Source organism: Canis lupus, chromosome 13 (genome assembly GCF_011100685.1).
Source record: "Canis lupus familiaris isolate Mischka breed German Shepherd chromosome 13, alternate assembly UU_Cfam_GSD_1.0, whole genome shotgun sequence".
Classification (NCBI taxonomy): Eukaryota; Metazoa; Chordata; class Mammalia; order Carnivora; family Canidae; genus Canis; species Canis lupus.
Genome location: NC_049234.1, coordinates 12,748,418 through 12,769,136, shown reverse-complemented (window position 1 = coordinate 12,769,136; position 20,719 = coordinate 12,748,418). Strand labels below are relative to the sequence as shown.

The following is a 20,719-nucleotide window of genomic DNA, read 5'->3' as shown; positions in this document are numbered from 1 at the left end:
AAAATTGCTTTGGCTACTTTGGGTCTATTGTGGTTCCATATAAATTTTAGGATTATTTATGTATCTCCTTCAGTAAAAAAATGCCATTGGGGTTTGGTAGTTATTGCATTGAATATGTAGATAGTTTAGGATATTATGGACATTTTAACAATAATGTCTTCCAATCCATAAACATGGAATATCTTTCAATTATTTGTATCTTTTTTCAATTTCCTCTATAAATGTCTTGTAGTTTTCCATATCCAAGTTTTCATTTCCTTGGTTAACTTTATTTCTTAGTATTTTATTCTTTTTGATGCTACTGTAAATAGGATTGTTTTCTAAATTTCCTTTTCAGACTTTGGTGTTAATGTATTGAATTTCAAGTGATTTCTGTTATTTTGTAGACCAACCTTACAGAATTTATTTATTAGTTCTAACAATAAATAAATTAGGAGTTAGGGTTTTCTACATATAAGATGCTGTCACTTGCAAAAAGAGATACATGCATACATACTTCTTCCTTAATTTGAAGGCCTTTTTTTTTCCTTGCCCAATTTGTCTGGCTAGGCTTCCAGTACTTTGTTGAATAGAAGTGCTGAGAGTTGGGCATCCTTGCCTTGCTCCTGCTCTCAGAAAAAAAGCTTTGAGTTTTTTGTTTGTTGGTTTGTTTTGTTTTGTTTTGTTTTTACTGTTGAGTATGATGATAGCTGTGAGTTTTTAATGTATGGCCTGTATTATTTCAAGGTACATCCATTACATCTAATTTGCTGGGAAATTTTATCATAAAAGGATATTTGAATTTTGTCAAATGCTTTTTCTGCATTTATTAAGATAATCATATGATCTTTATCCTTTAATCTATTATTGTAGTGTATCATATTTAATCTGTCAGTTGAACCATCCTTGCATCCCAGGGATAAATTCCATTTGGTCAAAGTGTATAATCCTTTTGATGTGCTGTTTAATTTGGTTTGCTAGTGTTTTGCTATGGATTTTTGCATCTATTTCATCAGGTATGTTACCCTATAGTTTTCTTATAATATCTTTGGCTATGGCCATCAAGGAAATGCTGGTCTTAAAAAAAATGAATTTGGAATGGTTTCCTCTTCTTCAGTATTTTGAAAATTTGAGAGGGATCAATGGTAATTCCTTAAATATTTGGTAAAATTTACCCATACAGTCACCTGTTCCTGAGCTTTTCTTTGCTGGGAGGGTTTTGGTTACTTTTTAAATCTATATGCTAATTATTGATCTATTGAGATTTTCTGTGTCTTCATTATTCACTGGGTAGATTGTATATTTCTAGGATTTTTTTTCTTTTTTTTTTTTTTTTTTTTTTTTTTATTTATGATAGTCACAGAGAGAGAGAGAGAGAGAGGCAGAGACACAGGCAGAGGGAGAAGCAGGCTCCATGCACTGGGAGCCTGATGTGGGATTCGATCCCGGGTCTCCAGGATCGCGCCCTGGGCCAAAGGCAGGTGCCAAACCGCTGCGCCACCCAGGGATCCCTAGGATTTTTTTTCCATTTTTTTATGTTATTCAATTTTTTGGTGTGTAATTGTTTATTCCTTAAGATCTAAAGGATCTTATTTAAGATCCTTAAGGTTTATTCCTTAAGATCTAAAGGATCTTAATATCTTTTTATTCCTATGGTATTTTTTTTCCTATGGTATTCCTATTCCTACGGTATAGTACAATGTAAGAGAATTGTAAGAGAAAGAGTACTCTTTCATCATACTCTCTTCTCTTTCATTGTAAGTATTGTCTAATTGTGAGAAGAACTGCATTCTGTAGATATTTTATTTTATTTTGATTTTTATTTTAAAAATATTTTATTTAATTATTCATGAGAGACACAGAAATTGAGAAGCACAAACACAGGCAGAGGGAGAAGCAGGCTCCATGCAAGGAGCCTGATGCGGGACTCAATCCCAGTTGGATACCCTGGGCTGAAGGTGGCGCTAAACTGCTGAGCCACCCAGGCTGCCCATGATTCTGTAGATATTTTAAGCCTGTGATTGGACTAAGTGACTTTTCTGGTGGCAAAGAAAAATATATACTAATTGCCCAACTCTTTACAAAACTTTTAGAGACAAAAATGGCTTGTGAAAAAAATGGCACATGCACCCTTCTTATATATATGACATGATTTTTTTCTTTTTTTTTTTTGCTACATAAAATTATCACAAGTATAATGGATGGTTGTTTGGTAATTTTGGGTTTATGTACTGTCTCCCTACAATGTAAGCTTCTGGAAGACAGAGTCTGCCATTAGCACAGGACCATTTAGGATATCTTTTTGTCTGTTGCACTAAGTACAGTACTTGAATCTTATTAAGCATTCAAAATACATTTGTTTGCTGTGATATAACACCTAGAAGTAGAAGATAAATATATAATGTTGGCATATATTATCAACATCTCTAAACTTATACTGATGCTAGTGTTCATTAAGGCATTTAGTACTTAGTCAGTATACTTTTGTAATTCTGTTGGCTTCTGCTGCCTGAAGGTATCACCACTAGGTATTATTTCCTCAACATCATTTTTCCAGACCACTCAATCTATCACCATAACATCATTACCTACACTGGAAATTTTGATAAAATAGAAACTCCCCATGGAAGGGAACAGAGGTTATAATGAAAGTTGTATACTAAACAAATACTGGCTAATTGATTTTGGACAAATGTTTTTGGTTTTATTTTGAAGTTCACTTTCCAGCTATTGCTCACCTCAGATACAAAAAGTGTATCATTGTAATGTTAATAGATGACAAATCAGTTAAAGAAGATTCATTCATGCATTCTTTATTCAACCATAAATATATGAAACAGCTACTATATATTAGACACTATGCTCAACATGGAAAATGCAAAGATAAATATGTCTGCTTTCTTTGGGTAGATCACAGTCTAGCAGAAGTTACAGAAAGGTAAAGTAATAACACGGTGCCTTATAGAAACAGGGATATTTATGGTAGAGTGCACAAAAGTGGAAACTAATGAGCTCCTTTTGGGCAGTTCAGGAAGTACTTCACACAGGACATGACACTTTGGTGGAGTCTTAACAAATAAGTAGGGATTTTACAGTTAGACAAGAAGGGTTGGATTTTTTTTTTTTTTTTGAAGGGTTGGATTTTTTAGCATGAAAACTTCATGTTGAGACAGAGCTATGACATATGGCACATTCAGAAGTACATGTAGTTCAGTAGGACTAGGGTGTGAGTTCTGAGGCAGCACTAAGGAAGAAGGCAGCTTCTATTGGCAGGGCTACTCCTGAAAAGTGTAGGATGTCATAATCAGAAATTTGACTTCAGTATAGATAATACAGTTAAAAAGCTGTATGTTTTGATAGGCATTCATAATATAGATTACAAAATTATCATACAAAGAAATTAAAGGAAGTTTTTTTTTTAATTCCTTGTATAGATTTGTATGTTTTGATAGGTGTGTTTTGATAGGTATTCATAATATAGATTATGAAATTATACAAAAAAATTAAAGGAAGTTTTTTTTAATTCCTTGTATAGAAATTTTGCATTTATAAAATGATTTGTTGGATCCCCAAAAGTCCTTTATTTATACAAGATATATAAGATCATTAAAAATTAATGGAATAGTTTACCTAATTGTGTCTAGTTTTTCAGATGATTATTTTGGTTAGAAACTCTTTTTTTAAAGATTTTATTTATTTGAGAGAGAGTGAGTGAGCACAAGTGGTGTGTGTGGGGGGGAGGGATGGGGGAGGGACTGAGGGAGAGGGAACAGCAGGCTCCCCACTAAGCAGGGAGCCCATCTCTGTCTCCAAACTCAATCCCCAAACTCCAACCCTCAATCCCAGGACCCCAAGATAATGACCTGAGCTGAGGGCAGCTGCTTAATGGACTGAACCACCTGGGCACCCCTTGGCCAGAAACTTTTAATTATGTTCAATAAATGAAGGAAATTGAACCATAACCAAATCAATAAATAATAGGTGTTAATAATACATATCAGCTTGCTTTTTAGAACAAGTAATTGAGAGTTTTATCTCACTGATCTCAGTGGAATTAAATTTCACAAATTTAGATCTTGAAAACTAACATCTTTGACAGAAAAGACATACTAGAGATATAATCTAAGCATCTTTAATCATGATCTCTAATTTAAAAAGTAGAATTGAATACCTAACTATGTCAAGGATAGTCTGATGACAGCAGTAGAATTAGAAGGTAAGGAGATCAATCTCTGGCCTAGTCAAGTGTAAACTTTGTTACATGACATTTTTTTTTTTTGCCCTATAAATTTGATTTACCCTACTATGTTTGAGTTATTTCCATAAAATGATCCATCAAGGAATGCTAGGATTTTCTAAGTTAGTTATCTGGATCAAGTTCAAGAATGTGGCAAAGAATTCACCATTGGTAATGAATGAACATAAGAATAAATGATGTATTCATGTAAATATTAAATGTTCAGTTGCTTTAAAAAATAAGACTATTCACAGGGAATGGCATTTAGTTGTTAGCTTTGAGTACACATAATCTGAAGTAAATATTCACAAAATGAAGCTTTGACTTCAAACTGATCCCTAGATACTTCCTAACAATTAGTAGATATTTTGATTTTCCACTTGGGAGAAAAACAAAGAAAAAAGCTTGGCATTATATATAGGCAATCTAAGGACACTATTAACTGTACTTTTCAAAAGTCACAAAGTGGAATCCTATTAAAAGATGATAGGATGACAACCAAAATTTGTAAGCATTGTGTTGAGGGTCCTTAACGCATAAAACAATTTGTTGGGTGCCTCCTTTAACTGGAACAAAATTCTAAAAAAAACTTCCTGGATTAAAATAGATATAATAAAAAATACCCATACCACAAAAAGCATGCAAAGTTATATTAATTTTTATCAAATTATAACTTAATAGAAGAAGTTAACTATTCTTCAGGTAGATGAAGACCTTTCTTTTTGGAGAGATTAAATACCTCACTAAATAGTTAGACTTGGTAATGTCACATCAAAATGCTTCAGTTTCATGCGTTGTTTTTAAACAAGTCAATGAATCTAAATTTAAATAGGAACTATAAAGAGAACGTTGAAGAAGTGTAGAGAATAGATGAGAGAAAGTTAGAGAAGATCAGAAAAGCAGGACACTTAGGATAGGGGGACAGATAAAGAGAGGAGAGAAAAGAGAAAATGATAGATTTAGTGGAGAGTAATGAAATCAGTGCCAGCGAATGCCTGATGGTCTTTTAGTTAATTGAGAAGGTTTTTTGGAATATATTCTATGTTTTTCAAGTTTCTTGTCTGATCAGTAAGGACATTTGCAAAATACTGAGTAAGTATAAGAGAATGGGGAGGGGAGGTCAAACTAGGAAATTTAAGTCCAGCTTTACAGGATTAGAATGACTAATAATGTACACTCTAGTCTTCGAGGACAGATTTATAGAACAAGCTATGGCAAAAAAAAAATAAAAATAATAAAAATAAATAAAATAAAACAAGCTATGGCAGTATTTTTGGCTGCTTTATTACTAACAGATTGAAAAGCAGTTACAATACATTTGGTGGATCAAATGCTGCCTGGTGCAGCATCCAGCAGGGTAATCTCAAAGCTGTCTGATCTCTAAGTGCACACTCGAATACATCCCTTCCACAAGTGCAGAGAATACATCCAAGCACAGTGGCCTTTTCTTTGTTACTATTATTTTTGCAAATAATCTGTCTTATTTATGGAAAGGGTATTTTAATTTTTGTCAAGTTTTAAATCTTCCCTTAGTGAAGCAACATTTATTTTGTAGTAATCCAAGAATCTTACCACTTGTGGAGGTAGGTTATAATAACTAGACATAAAATTTTAAAGAACTTCATGTTTTCAAAAGCCCCACCTCCCCCCGCCACAATTAGTGATTGAGATGTAAGAACACAATGGCTTCTTCTTGAGGAAACTTGTTTTTTTGTTTGTTTGTTTGTTTTGTTTTTTTTAATGAATATAAAGACTCTATAAAAAAATAAATCTAAGTTTTGATACTTAAAAAAGCAAAATGCTTAAGCAGTTGAATATTAGGAAAATAATGTGTGTGTTTGTCTGTCTGTTATAAACAAGATAGTTATATTAACTTTTCTCCGTTGAGAAGACACATATTTCACTGCAAATCTTTGGTATTTCATTTCTGGCAGCCTCTGAGATACAAATTCTGCCCACAGGGTAACATAAGGAGGGAATCACAATGGGGAAATAACGGTTTCATAATCACTCTACGAATACCACAACAGATGCAGAAGACATTAACGTTTGCTATAAAAAGGACAGATTTCACGTTTGTTTGTTTTGTTTTTAACCAAGGAAGTAGACTCTTCCTATATTCCTAAAGGAAGATTTTATATAGTAAAGGTTTCAGGACACATGGCAGGTGTTCCTCTGTCTTGGAAAATAGAAATTTGGCTGAGATTCCTTCCAGCGAGTGAGTATATTCTGTTTGATTTTCCTGCTCACTCATGAGGCTTTCAGGAAACAAATTCTAGATTATCCAGTGGTACAATTACTAGACAGATATACCTTGCTTTTTATGTACTTGAAAGGTAAATGCTAACAAATAAGCTGATTTTTATCATACAGTGCTCTTTTCCTCTTTAAATTGGAGATCATGACATTTTAAATTAGGAATGCCTGACCAATTACGATTATGATTATGATTAACATCAGAGTTTTCCGGTGTTCCTTGAACCCATTCTATCCCTCCCATGCCTTGGTCTCATTATTTCTAGAAGTTCATTTTGATCATTTCATGTCACTGTTTTCCTATTATCTATTAAAGAAAGGCAACATTCTTTAGCCTTCTACTCCAACAGTAATTTCTTATGTCATTTTTTTTGCCACATGTATTTTGCAATATCTCCCCGCTTAATCAAATGAAATAATTGTTTTCTTTCCTAGATATATCATGCCTTTCCTCTTTCCTCCTCTCTCCATTCATTTCCTCCAGCTGAATGCCCCACATTTCTTCCTTTTCTAGCTGTAACACTCTTAACATATATTATCCTAAATCTTACCTGATCCAATCAGCTCATTCTATGAGTGTTTTTCTTCTTTTCCTGGATTATGATTTCACTCTCTTTCACTCCTTCAATGCTTATATATTTATTAATTCAACAGATATTTACTGAACACTGGTGTGTCAGGTGTAACAATATCTTCTTGTCTTCTTGGAGCTAGCTTATAGTACAGAAGGTAAGGGCAAAAAAGACAAATATATAATAAATTATTAAGCTGTAGAGTACTTTAGAAAGTAAAAAGTCATAGAAAAAGATAGATGGGGAGAAGGGGGCACTCGGGTGGCTCAGCTGGTTGAGCCAACAACTCTTGTTTTTGGCTGAGGTCTCATGATATCAAGGTCATGGAATTGCACCCCTTGACTGGCTCTACATCAGTGGGGAGTCTGCTTGAGATTCTTTCCCCCTGCCCTTGCCCCCCTCTTTATCTCTCTCTCTAAAAATAAATAAATACAGTCTTAAAAAAAAGAAGAAAATAGATGAAGGGTTGAGGGATTTGGAATGCCAAGGCTGCAGAGAGGATGTATTGATGGTCAGAATAGACCTTTTTCACCTTCAAGAGAAGGTGACATTTGAGCACAGGATGGAAGCTAGTGCAGGAATAAGTCTTGCTGATATGTGAGGATAGGATGTTTTAGGGGATAGCCAGAGCAAACACCATAAAGCATAAGTATGAAGAACAGCAAGGAGGTGAGAGCAGGAGGAAATGAAGTGATAGAGAGAGAAGGAAGATGTGGTCTTGTAGGCTACTGAAAGGATATCATATTTCCCTCTAATTGAAATGGGACTCATTAGAAAATTTTGAGCAGAGAAATGGTATGCTCTCACTTAAAGGTACTATGATATTTTGCAACTATGAATGCTTAGGTAATTTATTTTAATTAGCATTCTTGAATTATTTCTCAATGAATGTTAAGCTACTTGAAGGCAGTGTATTGTATATCATTTATTTCTGATATTGTGCAATATTGTATTATTGTTTTTACATCCCTAGTGAATATTTGGTAGAAAATTGAAAAAAAAAGACTACATTTATCCAAGGAAGATAACTATAAATGTGTGTAATTATACTACTTTTGTATAATTGTATATTATGACTTAGCTGTTATCACCCAGGTACCGAAAGTTCTGATAGCCAACAAGCTACTTTTACCAACTATGTCAATTTCTAATAGGTACTTTGTCAGTTACTTATTAAACAAAGAGTACTTGTATAAAAAAAAAAAATCCTTATGTTTTAAAAGTTAAAAAGCAATTTGTTTTTGTACCACTTTGTTTTCTTCTGTATTTTTTTAAAGATTTTATTTATTTATTCATGAGAGACACAGAGAGAGAGAGAGAGAGAGAGAGAGAGGCAGAGACACAGGCAGAGAGAGAACCAGACTCCATGTAGGGAGCCCGATGTTGGACTCGATCCCGGGTCTCCAGGATCAGGCCCTGGGCTGAAGGCAGCGCTAAACCACTGGGCCACCCGGGCTGCCCTTCTGTATTTTTAAAGAAATTTTCTGTGTAGCTGGGTTAAACTCTTTCATAAGGTGTGCTCAATATATAAGAAGAGCCACTTGTATATTCATCAAATGTTTGTTGAGTACCTACTAATTACTAGATATAATTTCTAGGTGTATGAGACAAATTTGCATAATATCTAGCCCTAAAAACCTACAGACTAATTATAAGAACATGTAAACAAGAAATTGCAAAATCACAATATAAACACTGTAAGTATTGTTATATAAGTTGGTATTTCTCGGATAATTGTGCATTTTAGTTATTGAAGTCTTGTTAAAAATCTAGATAAGACCCTACCCCAGAGGATCAAGTCAGTTTTTCTGAGACTCAGCCAACCATTTGCACTTTCACCAGTCTCCCAAGATAACTCTCACAATGACCAAAGTATGAGGACATCTTGTATAATTTAGCTGATGATGCAAAGAAGGTAGTGATCACATCACTACATAGGTGTTACTGATGGTGGCTTCAAGGACAACTTCAGTGAAGGATGAATAGAAGTCCTATTGGCAGGGAAGATTAAAGTGTAGGTTTGGAATTAGTTTGGTACTTTGAAGGGACCTCTCGAAATGTAGGTGGGTATAAGAGCATTTGTTCTGGAATCAGACTTCAGTTTCTGTCTTGATAATGCCATTTGACAGCCATGTGACATGGGGCAATTCCTAAAATTCCCTAACAGCTCAGTTTCCTCATCTGTAATATGGGATAAAAATAACACCCAACCTGAAATATTTTTTTAGAATTAAATGGAGATCATCCGTGTAAAAGTGTTTATCATAATGCCAGGTCCATAGTAAGCTCTCAATAAATGTCATCCTCTATTGCTGATGAGATGAACCCAATGTGGCTAAAATTGTCAAATATTATTTGAATTGCTGAAAGTTACATTAAGGAGGTGGCAGACGTTTTCTTAGAGACTCACTCAAGAGTTTCAATTTGAGTAGTAACATGATTCGTTTTGAATTTTTGAAGGGACTTTTATTTTGGAAAATGGAAAATGCATTGCAGAAAGAGAATAGGCCTCAAGAAAGGGATTACAGCCCTGAGGGAGGGGCAATCGACGATGAGCACCAGGTGTTATATGTTGGCAAATCGATTAAAAAAAAAAAAAAAAAAAAAAGGGATTACTGTAGTTCCCATGAGAAACTCTGAAGGAGGTTATTATGGTTGTGAAAGATTTGTGGACAGTTAGATTTTGGAGATAAGAGAGAGGAAGGAGTACAGGCTAGTTCTTAGGTTTTGGACCTTTTGTTTTGGTTTTTACTTTCAATCATATCACTTTTTATATAATAACAACCTTGCTTCATTCCATTGGAGGCTGAACTTTCAATTCCTTAGGCTTTTTCTTCAATTTTAGATCTTAGCTATAAATTAAATAAACCAAGATCAACAGAACCACTTTCATTTATCTGTAATAATTAGACCTCACATCTTGTAGTGGGATCTAGGAATCAAAAGTATTTCCTAACTGAACTAGTGGTAATGCCAGTATAAATATATGATTTCAAGAGTGAAATTGGTACAGAAACTACATATGGTGCTACTTGCAAAGTAAGAAAAGATTATGCTGTCTTGGAGGTTATAGTTGGTCCATAAATAAATTGAATTAGGGTGTTTTTTCTAAATTACAGACACAAAAAGCAAAGTAGTAAATATAAATTTGGAAATTTATTCCAATTACATTTTTTCTGAAACTTTGATGTCTTATACTGATTTTATGCTAACAGATTCTAACAAATTACTTGATATAAAAACAGGTAGCCAATGTTAATGGAAAAAGTAAGAAAAAAACCCTCAATTTGCTTTCTGTTAATAACAAAAGGGATTGCATGTTGAAGAGAAAAGAGGGAGGCAGAAGGAAGACAAATTTCCCCAGCAACCTTGAAAGACATGAGGAAAACTAAGGCAAACATATTAGAATTCCAGAGTGAAGAGGATACATTTTTCGCTCTCAATAAAGAAAAGCTGAAACATTAACTAATTCTGATTAGTATTTTGCTGTTTTCTGACATGAGTTATCATAAGTTCACATAAAGCTACATCATTTTTTTGTGTTGGGAATGTGTGCTGGTTTGGTAGTCATGTGAATAGATATAATTGCTTTTTTCTAACATATAAAGTATCAAATTTATCTGTTTTCTGATCCCCAAGAGCACTGGGAAGTGGGAATTAATTTTTAAATTGACAATTTTTATTTTTTGTTGTTTATTTGGTTTTGAAAAATGTGACCCTGGTGTAACTGTATGTTTTACATAAATATATTTTTTTGCTAGGAAAAAATGTTCCTAGTACATGGAATGCCATTAAGCATATCAATTGTTAGTAAGCTTCCCAAAGAGAATTTGTAATTTCTAGTTGCTCTGCCACTTGGATACTGTTACAGCTTCATCATTAATAGTTTTGGAATGACAAATTGGTTGTAACATGCATATATAATTTCCTTCACATTTCCTTAAATTTATTGCCATACACGCTTGTATTTCACTAATGGAAAATTCTAGAGGGACATTGGAGCATCTATAAATCAAGGAGCAGCTTTTGATTTTAAAGTTGTATAATGCACATGTTTTAAAAGGGCAAACTGCATGTAGTTATAGTGTTTGCAAATGAAAGGGGGCTCAAAAATCTTGGGACATAGCACTTGGAGGAAGGCAAAGGTCCATGTTACCGTAATGAGTATATTTTTCTATCCTCCTAAACTTGAGAACACTCATGATATATGCCACTAATAATTTTGCTATAAATCCTGCAAAAATATAGGTAGTCCAAAAATATCTTTCCATCCTGTGTAATAGTGGAAGGGCTGGTCTGAATACCCCAAAGCATAAAAGTAGTCATAAAGTGGTAAATGCATAGACGTGTATTCGTTTAACTCTAGCTTATAAGTAACAAAGGATTCAATTCAGCACAATACTTATTTAACTGCTTTCCATCTTTGAGCAATATGCTTAAGAGATAATGCATTAGGTCTTAATGAGTTTATTTTTATAATCACTAAAAATGGTTTCCTCCCTTGGGTTAATTAAATAATTGATTATTTGAGAAAAATAGTGATTTTAAGATTAATTATGTTTTTACTTAAACTAATTTTCATGTTCTAACTAGTTTATGCACATCATCTCATAAAATGTTAATTGTAGAAACATCTCCTGCTCAAATTAAATTATTAATATTTGTCATTTCTAATTTCAATTGCCATTAACAGAATATATTAAATGCAAGTAAGTGTAATTGATTTTGCCAACACTTCTCACTCTTTAATCCTATTAGGCCATTAGTTTTATCAGAGTTTCCTCTTTTCTTTTAATCAAAATTTATTTCATGATCATCTCATTGACTCTTTACCTCTTTGTGGTGTTGACTTGGAGATGGTTTCTGCCTGAATTTCTGAATTCTGGAAACTTTGTAATTTTGTATTCCTAAATGTTCTCAAACTGTATCTTGAGCAAATATCATTGTTCCTGGTCTTTTGGTTTCTCTCCCAGTTAAACCAAAAACATTTTAGCTTATATAGAAGCTTTTGATTTGGGGTCAATCACAAACTTCAAGGTACTTAAGTTCTTGGCAATAATATGATTTTTTAAATATATTTTCTTTATATTTCCAGATTATGTATATAAAACCCATTGATCTTAAACATACTGAAATATACTGTCATGAAACAGAAAAAAATATCCTTTATCTGGAATGCTAAATGACAACCTCACTTCCATGTTTAAAATTACTAATGTGGGGTGGCTGGTTGGCTCACAGGTTGAGCATCTGCCTTTGGCTCTGGGCATGATCCCAGGGTCCTGGGATGGAGTCCCGCATAAGGCTCCCTGCAGGCAGCCTGTGTCTTCCTCTGTCTATGTCTCTGCCTCTCTCTGTGTGTGTCTCTCATGGATAAATAAATAAAATCTTAACAAAAAAAAGATTATAAAACAGTTCACAATGTGTACCCTATTTCCCTTCCAATTTCATTTCTTGATGCCTTTCCTTAAACACTACAGTGTGTTTTAGGGAAAACTACTCCTCCTCTTTACCATAAAAGAAGGAAAAATTCACCCAGTGCTCCTCACAAGCCTCCTCCTTAATAGCCATCACCCATTTACCCATCCGCCTCCTCCTCTCCACTCCAGTAACTCTCTGTTTGTTTTCTATGGTTAAGAGTCTACTTTCTAGGGTGCCCGGATGCCTTAGTTGAACATCAGTCTCTTGGTGTCGCTTGGTGACCCATGTTGCTTGGGTCATGATCATCACAGCTCAGGTCATCATCATCTCAGGGTCCTGAGATTGAGCCCTGAGTTAGGCTTTGCACTCAGCACAATGCCTGATTGTCCCTCTCCCTCTGCTCCTTCCCCTGCTTGAGCTCTCTCTATCTCAAATAAAGAAATAAATAAAATCTTTTTTTAAAAAGAGTCTGTTTTCTGGTTTGCTTCTCTCTTTCTTTTTTTTTTTTTTAAGTAGGGTTATTCTTTATGAAATAATTATTTTAACAAAGGATGACCTTCATTTACTATGATTATTTCACTACCTGTAGTCTTTTAAGCCAATCTGCTTTCTTGTTTCACAAAGAGTTTCTTTAGAGCATAGTTGCTTATGTCCTCCTCAATCTTTGCATTTCTGGTATGTAACATGATCCAGAGCACAAAATAGGTGCTTAGTAATTGCTTATGATATCAGATTATTTTTAACATTTTATCATTTAACTTAGCATTAAACTGTAGACTAAATTTTGAGAAATATTTTCCATTACTAAATATTCAATTAATTACTCAAAGTAATGCTAAGTTTAATGTTAATTGATGTAAGAACAGTAAAGGAAGTAAAAATTTAAGGATCAAGGTGAATGTGAGTTAAATCTGTACCTCATGTTCCTAAACCACTGTTGCCCATCAGTGACTATTAAGTCAGAACTGTTCCTTCTGAGAAAACTTGCCTACAAATATTCAAGTTACATGTTATGTAATAGGTATTTGACAAATATTTGGTTATTAGATTAATTAATTCCAAGGTACAGTATACCAGCAAAAAGTCTGTGTGCTTGCATTGGAGTTCTCTTTAAAGTAGTAGACCAGCTCATTGAACTCACCCTTTGATATTCACCAACTTCACTGTCCTTTTTTTCAAACTGTTCTTTTATAATGATAAAATGTGGAATGCCAAATGGTAATTCTAGCATATTTTAAAAACCCTCCTATGAGGGTGCCTGAGTGGCTCAGTCAGTTAAGCAGCTGGCCCTTGATTTTTGCTCAGGTTGTGATATCTGGGTCCTGAGATGGGCCTGCCTCAGGCTCTGTGCTCAGTGGGGAGTCTGCTCCGCGATTCTCTCTCTCTCTCTCTCTCTCTCTGCCTGTCCCTCCCCTTCTTACTCTCATTCTCTCTAAGAATAAATAGTAAGTTAATCTTAAAACAAAAAACCCTCATGTAACATAAAGATAGAAATAATACTTATCTTGGGGCACCTGAGTGATGCAGTTGGTTTAAGTGGCTGGCTCTTGGTTTTGGCTCAGGTCATGATCTCATGGTCTCATGGCATGATTGAGCCCCATAACAGCTCTGTGCTCAGCAGTAAGTCGGCTTCAGGATTCTCCTTTCCCTCTGCCCCTCCCCCAGCTCTCTTGCACACATGCTCTCTCTAAAATAAATAAATACAGCTTTAAAAAAAAAAGAAATAATACACGTATACAGATCTAATATTTTGGTCTTTATTTTCAATAAATTTATATGTAGATTGTTATGTTGAATTTGTGAAGGGGGTTTTCCTTTTACAAAACAATGTTACCAGGAGTCTTAGTGGGAATTAAGCTTTCTTCTCCCTGTCTGCCTCTCTCAAAGCATCAAAGATTCATTAAAATCATTATAGAATACTGGAAAGTAATATATGTATATATATATATATATATACACATATATATATATAATCAGAATGATCAGATATAAATGATATGATTAAGAACATTTTCTACTGCAGATTGATTGCCTTGTGAATGGAATTGGAAGGAACAGTTTTTGGTTATAAATAAATGGTTATAAATGAATGTTGGAAATGTGAAGAAATGAGGTTTCAGTATTTTCATTCAGGGTAACTGCCTGCAGTAATTTGACAGCAGACGTAACTCTATGCAATTTTTGATATGGATTTGTCTCTGGGTTCATTTCTGTTTGTTTTTGGCTACAACAGCAGATTAATTGATCCAATTCCTATTAAAAATTCACTCAGAGCATATCTTTGATTGCCAACACTAACATTGACACTCATAAAGCTGAAAATGACTCAATATTTTGATTGCCTTGGTTAATCAAGAGAGAATCTGTTGCAACATTTTTACAAAAATTCTTTTTGTTTGTTGATTCTTACAAATAACCTATTGATTTTGTTACTTATGAAGAAATGAAAATAATCCTTAAAAAGACTTTTAAATAAATTTTTAATTTGAAGTATTGTTGAGATACAAGATTATATTAGTTTCAGGTGTACAGCATAAGGATTCAATATTTATATGCATTATGAATAATCACCACAATAACGTTAGCTACTTTAAAATTACCATTTATTTACTCAAAGTTGTTTATTTATTTTAATTGTTTATTTTATTTTGAGAAAGAAAGAGAATGGGGGAAAGGGGCAGAGGGAGAGAGAGAATTTTAAGCAAGTTTAAATGCCCACTCCAACACAGGCCCTGTCTCACAACTCTGAGATCATGAGCTGAGCCAAAATCAAGAGTTGGATGCTTAACTGACTGATCCACCAAAGCACTCCAGAGTTTATGTGTTTAAATAAAAATTGTGAAATGTGAACTACAAGATTTTTAGGTATTTGTGTTTTATTTTCCCTAGTGTACAAAAGATAATTGCAAAAAAAAAAAATGAGAGGCCATCAGTGACCTTTCTTGCTTAGCTGATCCAACTCATTGTGTTCTTCGACAATAGAAGGGAGTATGTTCTTAAAGCCCAAATTCTTTGTTGGTACTAGTTCACCTAATAAATGAGTGATGTTATTATTTATAAAAATAATTCATGTTTATTATAAAAACTTTGGAAATTCAGAAAAATACAAAGAAAGGCATACAAATTCACCAATAATCTCTTAATCAAGAACTATAACCTATGCTAATGTTTGGTATATTTCTTTTTGCTCATTTTTCTCTGTGATAGTATATATATATATATATATATATATATATATATATAAATGTTTGACTTACAAAATTGTTATTACGTAGTTTATAGAGTTTTATATCATACTTTTATTTTATTTTAACATTTATTTATCTGAGAGAGAGACAGAGCAGGGCGGGGGGCAGGAGGTAGAAGGAGAGGGAGAGAGAAACTCCAAGCAGACTCAGTGCTGAGCATGGAGCCAGAAGTGGGGCTCCATCTCAGGACCCTGTGGTCATGATGTGAGCCAAAACCAAGAGTCTGAAGCTCAACTGACTGTGCCACCCAGGCTCTCCAAGAGTTTTATATCACACTTCAAAGTTAAAACTTTTAAAATATTTTACTATGTCAGTATATATTATGTGTAAACCTCACTTAAAAATGTGGCCCTCAATATTGAACCATAGTTTTATTTGTTCCCTTACCAGGAAAAGGAAATCACCACTTTTGAATATTAATAGTTTTCTGTATATAATGACCCTGAATGGAGTACTTGATAGAAAGAAAAGAAAAATGAATGTGTACAAAATTTGGCCTTCTCAGTAAGAATGTCTGCAAGAGTGACCTTAGTGGTAAAGAGTAATAAATGTAGTGTTCAGGACTCCAAAAAACTAAGATTGTACCAAAGGAAGGTGAAATCTTATTTACAAGGCATATATGTTTATATCATAACTCCCCTTTTTGGGATACTCATTAATTCCTGAAAAGAGCTCTATGAAATAAGATAAATTTAATTTATAAGGTCAATTAGTGGGTATTAAAAGAGATTAAAACAAATATAAGACAGTCTCTTTCACATCTCGGATCTCAAAATTTGTTTGGGGAAATGAGACATTAACCCTTAACATGTTAAAAGTAGGTCATAATGTAATGGTGACTTATCTTGCCTCAGTCCCTAAATTCAACATTACAAAATATCAAGAAGTATGGAGTATGATGTATGTTTAAGACCTAGCTTAATCGAAACATAAGCATTGGAACTCTAATCCGTAGACTTACTTAACTGCCCCTAGGACTTCCTCAAATGCATTCCCAAATGACCAATTTATTCTTCATTGCCTTCCTTTCTGATCTAATCATAAATTCTATCAAGTTATTCCTTTAACACATTTTCTATCCCTAAATGTGACCTAATTTGGAATGATTTTTGTCTTCTTTTACCACTGTGTTATTAAAGTATCTTCCCTTTACAGAGCTAAACATTAGTATTTATTAAGAAGTTATCAAAATAGGGGTTCACATTCTTTTTCATACTATTCACTCATCCAATCAACCAGTTTATTTAATGCTTCCTTAAGAAGCTGTGCTCTAAGCTGCTCTTAAGGAGTTTCTCTTCTCTGAGGGGAAATAAATATTGAACAACTAATTTCATAATTATTTATTCATTATTAGTTTATGTTAAACACCACAAAGGAATGTATAAAGTGGTACTATGAGAACATCCATTAAAGGAAAATATCAAGAAGTAAAGGAATGTCTGAAGTATTGTACTTCTTTAGGATTTATTTTTTTATTTTTTATTTTTATTTTTTAAAGATTTTATTTATTTAGTTATTCATGAGAGACACAGAGAGAGAGAGAGAGAGAGAGAGAGAGAGGAAGAGACACAGGCAGAGGGAGATGCAGGCTCCATGCAGGAGCCTGACGTGGGACTCCATCTGGGGTCTCCAGAATCACCCTGGGCTGAAGGCGGCGCTAAATTGCTGAGCCACCAGGGCTGCCCAGGATTTATTTTTAATACTTTTTTCATGAAATGAACATATATAGTGACTTTGGAGTGGTAACTGCCTTTTCCTGTAATTTTAAACATGCATTAGATTAGCTTCAAATGTGAATTACAAGGAATTGGATAGTAAACATTGGTTTTTATTAAAGGTAAACAAAGTTCTTAATAGTACATTCACAGATTTGAAAAAAAAATTTTGGCAAAAAACCTCAATTTTTTCAGACTTCAAGTAACTCATTTTAGGAAAACAACATATTTAATGTGCTTTAATTCACCTATTTTGAAAATATATGGTTAGTGTAAAAATAACAGCAAGTGTTTGGATTTATCTCCTTTTTCAGAAATAACTGATTTCAAGTGTCACCTAAACTTTTCAGGTCTCAATGAACTACATGTGTTTCTCCTTTTTAATTATAGTATATTTGGAGAATAAATCTTACTTAAAAATACATTTTAAAGTATTTTATATGTAGTAAGTATCTCTCAGAATATGTCTCACACATTGAAAAGTCCATTTTGTGTGAAAGAAGAAGGAACTAGGTGATACAGACAAAATAGCAAATAATTTTTTGTCATTTTATTAAGAATATTTTACAAATATGATTTCATTTTACTCTCACAATAAGTTACTGTTTTGTTTTTATTTAGGGATTTTCCTTTTAGGAATTTTTAGTTTTTGTTTTATAGTAGGATACATATAGACTCTGAGTTGGAAGAGACTTTAAGTGTAATCACATCATTATTGAATGGTTGGTGCCATGAAAATTCCAAGAAATAATTTTATGTTTCAGTGTTTACCAACTATGGTTTAATCTTGTCCACACTTAAATAGTATTCACAGAACATTCTTAATGGCCCAATGTAAAACCTAGTTTTAATGATACCAGTATTTGATTCTAGTAATTTAATATGCATAATTTAAACATTCATTATTTGAAAGTTACTTATGCTATTATCTTTAAATATTCTCAGCAATTGGTTTAGACTCCTGTCCTGAACCACAAACTCCTAGCAGTGGAATGAAAATTGGAGACAGGTATATGGTTGGTGATGTGGTATCTTTTCAGTGTGATCAAGGATATTCTCTACAGGTAAGGCTATTTTTAAATTATTTTTTGACATGCAATGCTTTTTCAGAGTATTTTAACAGGGTAATGTTTGATAATCCCAAGAGTTTTAAAACAATATTGATTTCAGACTTCATAGTGTAGCCTTAAGTCAAAAGGCTATTCAATTTGTCCATAAAACATATCCATGAGATAAATTACTGGAATGAACTAAATATGGTTTATTCACAAGTAACCAAGAATTATATTTGAATTAAAATTAATCTTCACATGTTTCTTTCTATTCACATAGGATGTAATAATTCAAATCCTGGATCTTTAGAATTTGAAAATAAGAACGAGGTGCCACTTAAAGCATTAAGTGAAACTTCCTTGATAATAAATTTTCAAAATTAGTGAATATCAACTACAAATATATTTTAGAGGGTCTCAAATTTATGGCTGCTTACAAGTCCCCCTAAAGAGTAGATCTATTAAGTACCTACGGAAAAGAGTAGATCTATTAAGTACCTACGGAAAAAAAAATCCAGGCAGAAACTATTTCATATGTTAAGTAAATAAATTCTTTAGAGAAAGCAAAATTAAAAATTAATGATTTATAGTCTTTAACATTAGATTTATAAATTATTAGTCTCAGAAGTACAATCAGATATTTCTGGACTTTATATTTCAATTTATTTTTTTAAAATATTTTATTTATTTATTCATGAGAGACCCAGAGAGAGGTAGAGACATAGGCAAAGGGAGAAGCAGGCTCCCTGTTGGGGAGCCTGATGCAGGACTCAATCCCAGGACTTCGGGATCATGACCTGAGCCAAAGGCAGACACTCAACCACTTGGCCACCCAGGTGTCCCTTAAATTTCAATTTGGAATTTAATATATCTTAGTTGACTCATTTTAGTATTTTTATGAAGTATTTTTAGTTATGCTTTCATTTATCTCACTTTGATTATTATAGCAATTTATTATAAACAGATATGCATGTAGTCATTTCATTTGCATAATTACAATATTTCAGTAATACAGGTATCAATAGAAAATGTTAAGTTTAAAAACTACAATTCTAATGTGATTTGGAGACTTAATATTTTTACCAGGATCATGTCACTTTGTACATTTTATCATGTGTGTATAATTCCTTTTCTTATGTTAAGTCATACTGAGAATTCCAGCAAAAGTTTAAAAAATATAAAAAATAACAATATATATTTAAGCTGTTTTTATAATGACCATTCACTATGCTTTATTTAATTTAATCTTTTTCAAATGTGTACTGAACTGCATCATCTTTTTTATATAGGGTCATTCTCACATTACATGTATGCCTGGACCTGTAAGAAGATGGAATTATCCAATTCCAATTTGTTTGGGTAAGTTGAAGAAATGTAAATCATTTATAAGCTTTATCAAATATATTTAAAATGGCTTCATGGCACATGACAAAGTCTACGTTGTGTAATTATTTTCTTTTCATTAGAGTTTAGTTTTTTGCATTTTTTCGTAGTTCTCTAATTGTTTACTTAGGATTTTACCTAAATAGATTAATTATGTCATTGCATATAACTGTTTAAAACTTTGATAAATAATGCCTTCTGGAAGGTTGGATCAATTTAAATATCATCCCAGTATTATAGGACACTTTTTGTCTTACCGTATTGTTAGTAGCACCAATTATTACTCTTACAAAATTACTAATTTTTTAGGTGAAATATTACATTTTTAAATTAAATCTGCATTTCCATTGCACATTATTATCAAGGAAAGCATTAGATGGAAGTGATAATATAATAAAATTTAACTAGAAATATTAGATTTCACTATACAGAAAAAACATGATGTAAAACTATGTGGAATACTTACTAGATTTTGATATCCAGTATATTTATATACAAATTTCAGTTAAGGTACAATAGCTATGTGGGGCAAGTGTATTATTCTTTGAGCTTCTGTGTGCTCACCTTTTAAATGGGGATAATAATGTTGAATTCATGTGCCTAATGTGAGAAGTAAATGAGAGATTGTATTTAAAGTATTTAGCACTGAATCTGGAACACACAAGGCATTCAGAGTGGTAGTAGGTATTATAGTGAAAAATAGCCAATAACTAAAGGTTCCAGTAATGGGGGATAGACTTTAAAAAAAAAAAAAAAAAGAAGCGAACATTACAAGGGATATTCAGTGATATAACCAAAGTTTACAATACATAGTTAAGTATAAAAAGGCTTACAATGATTTACAGTAAGCCTATTT

The 20,719-nt window shown here is 33.0% G+C and overlaps 1 protein-coding gene across 2 annotated transcripts in view; it reads left to right on the top strand.

The window, feature by feature from the left end:
* Positions 1-20,719, top strand: part of CSMD3 (CUB and Sushi multiple domains 3) — a 1,311,859-nt gene that overhangs the window by 1,178,884 nt on the left and 112,256 nt on the right. For both annotated transcript variants that reach the window (XM_038555367.1, XM_038555366.1), the window contains 2 exons: positions 18,374-18,492; positions 19,770-19,839. In XM_038555367.1, the coding sequence (XP_038411295.1) occupies positions 18,374-18,492; positions 19,770-19,839 (189 nt within the window). The remainder of the gene's footprint in view (positions 1-18,373; positions 18,493-19,769; positions 19,840-20,719) is intronic.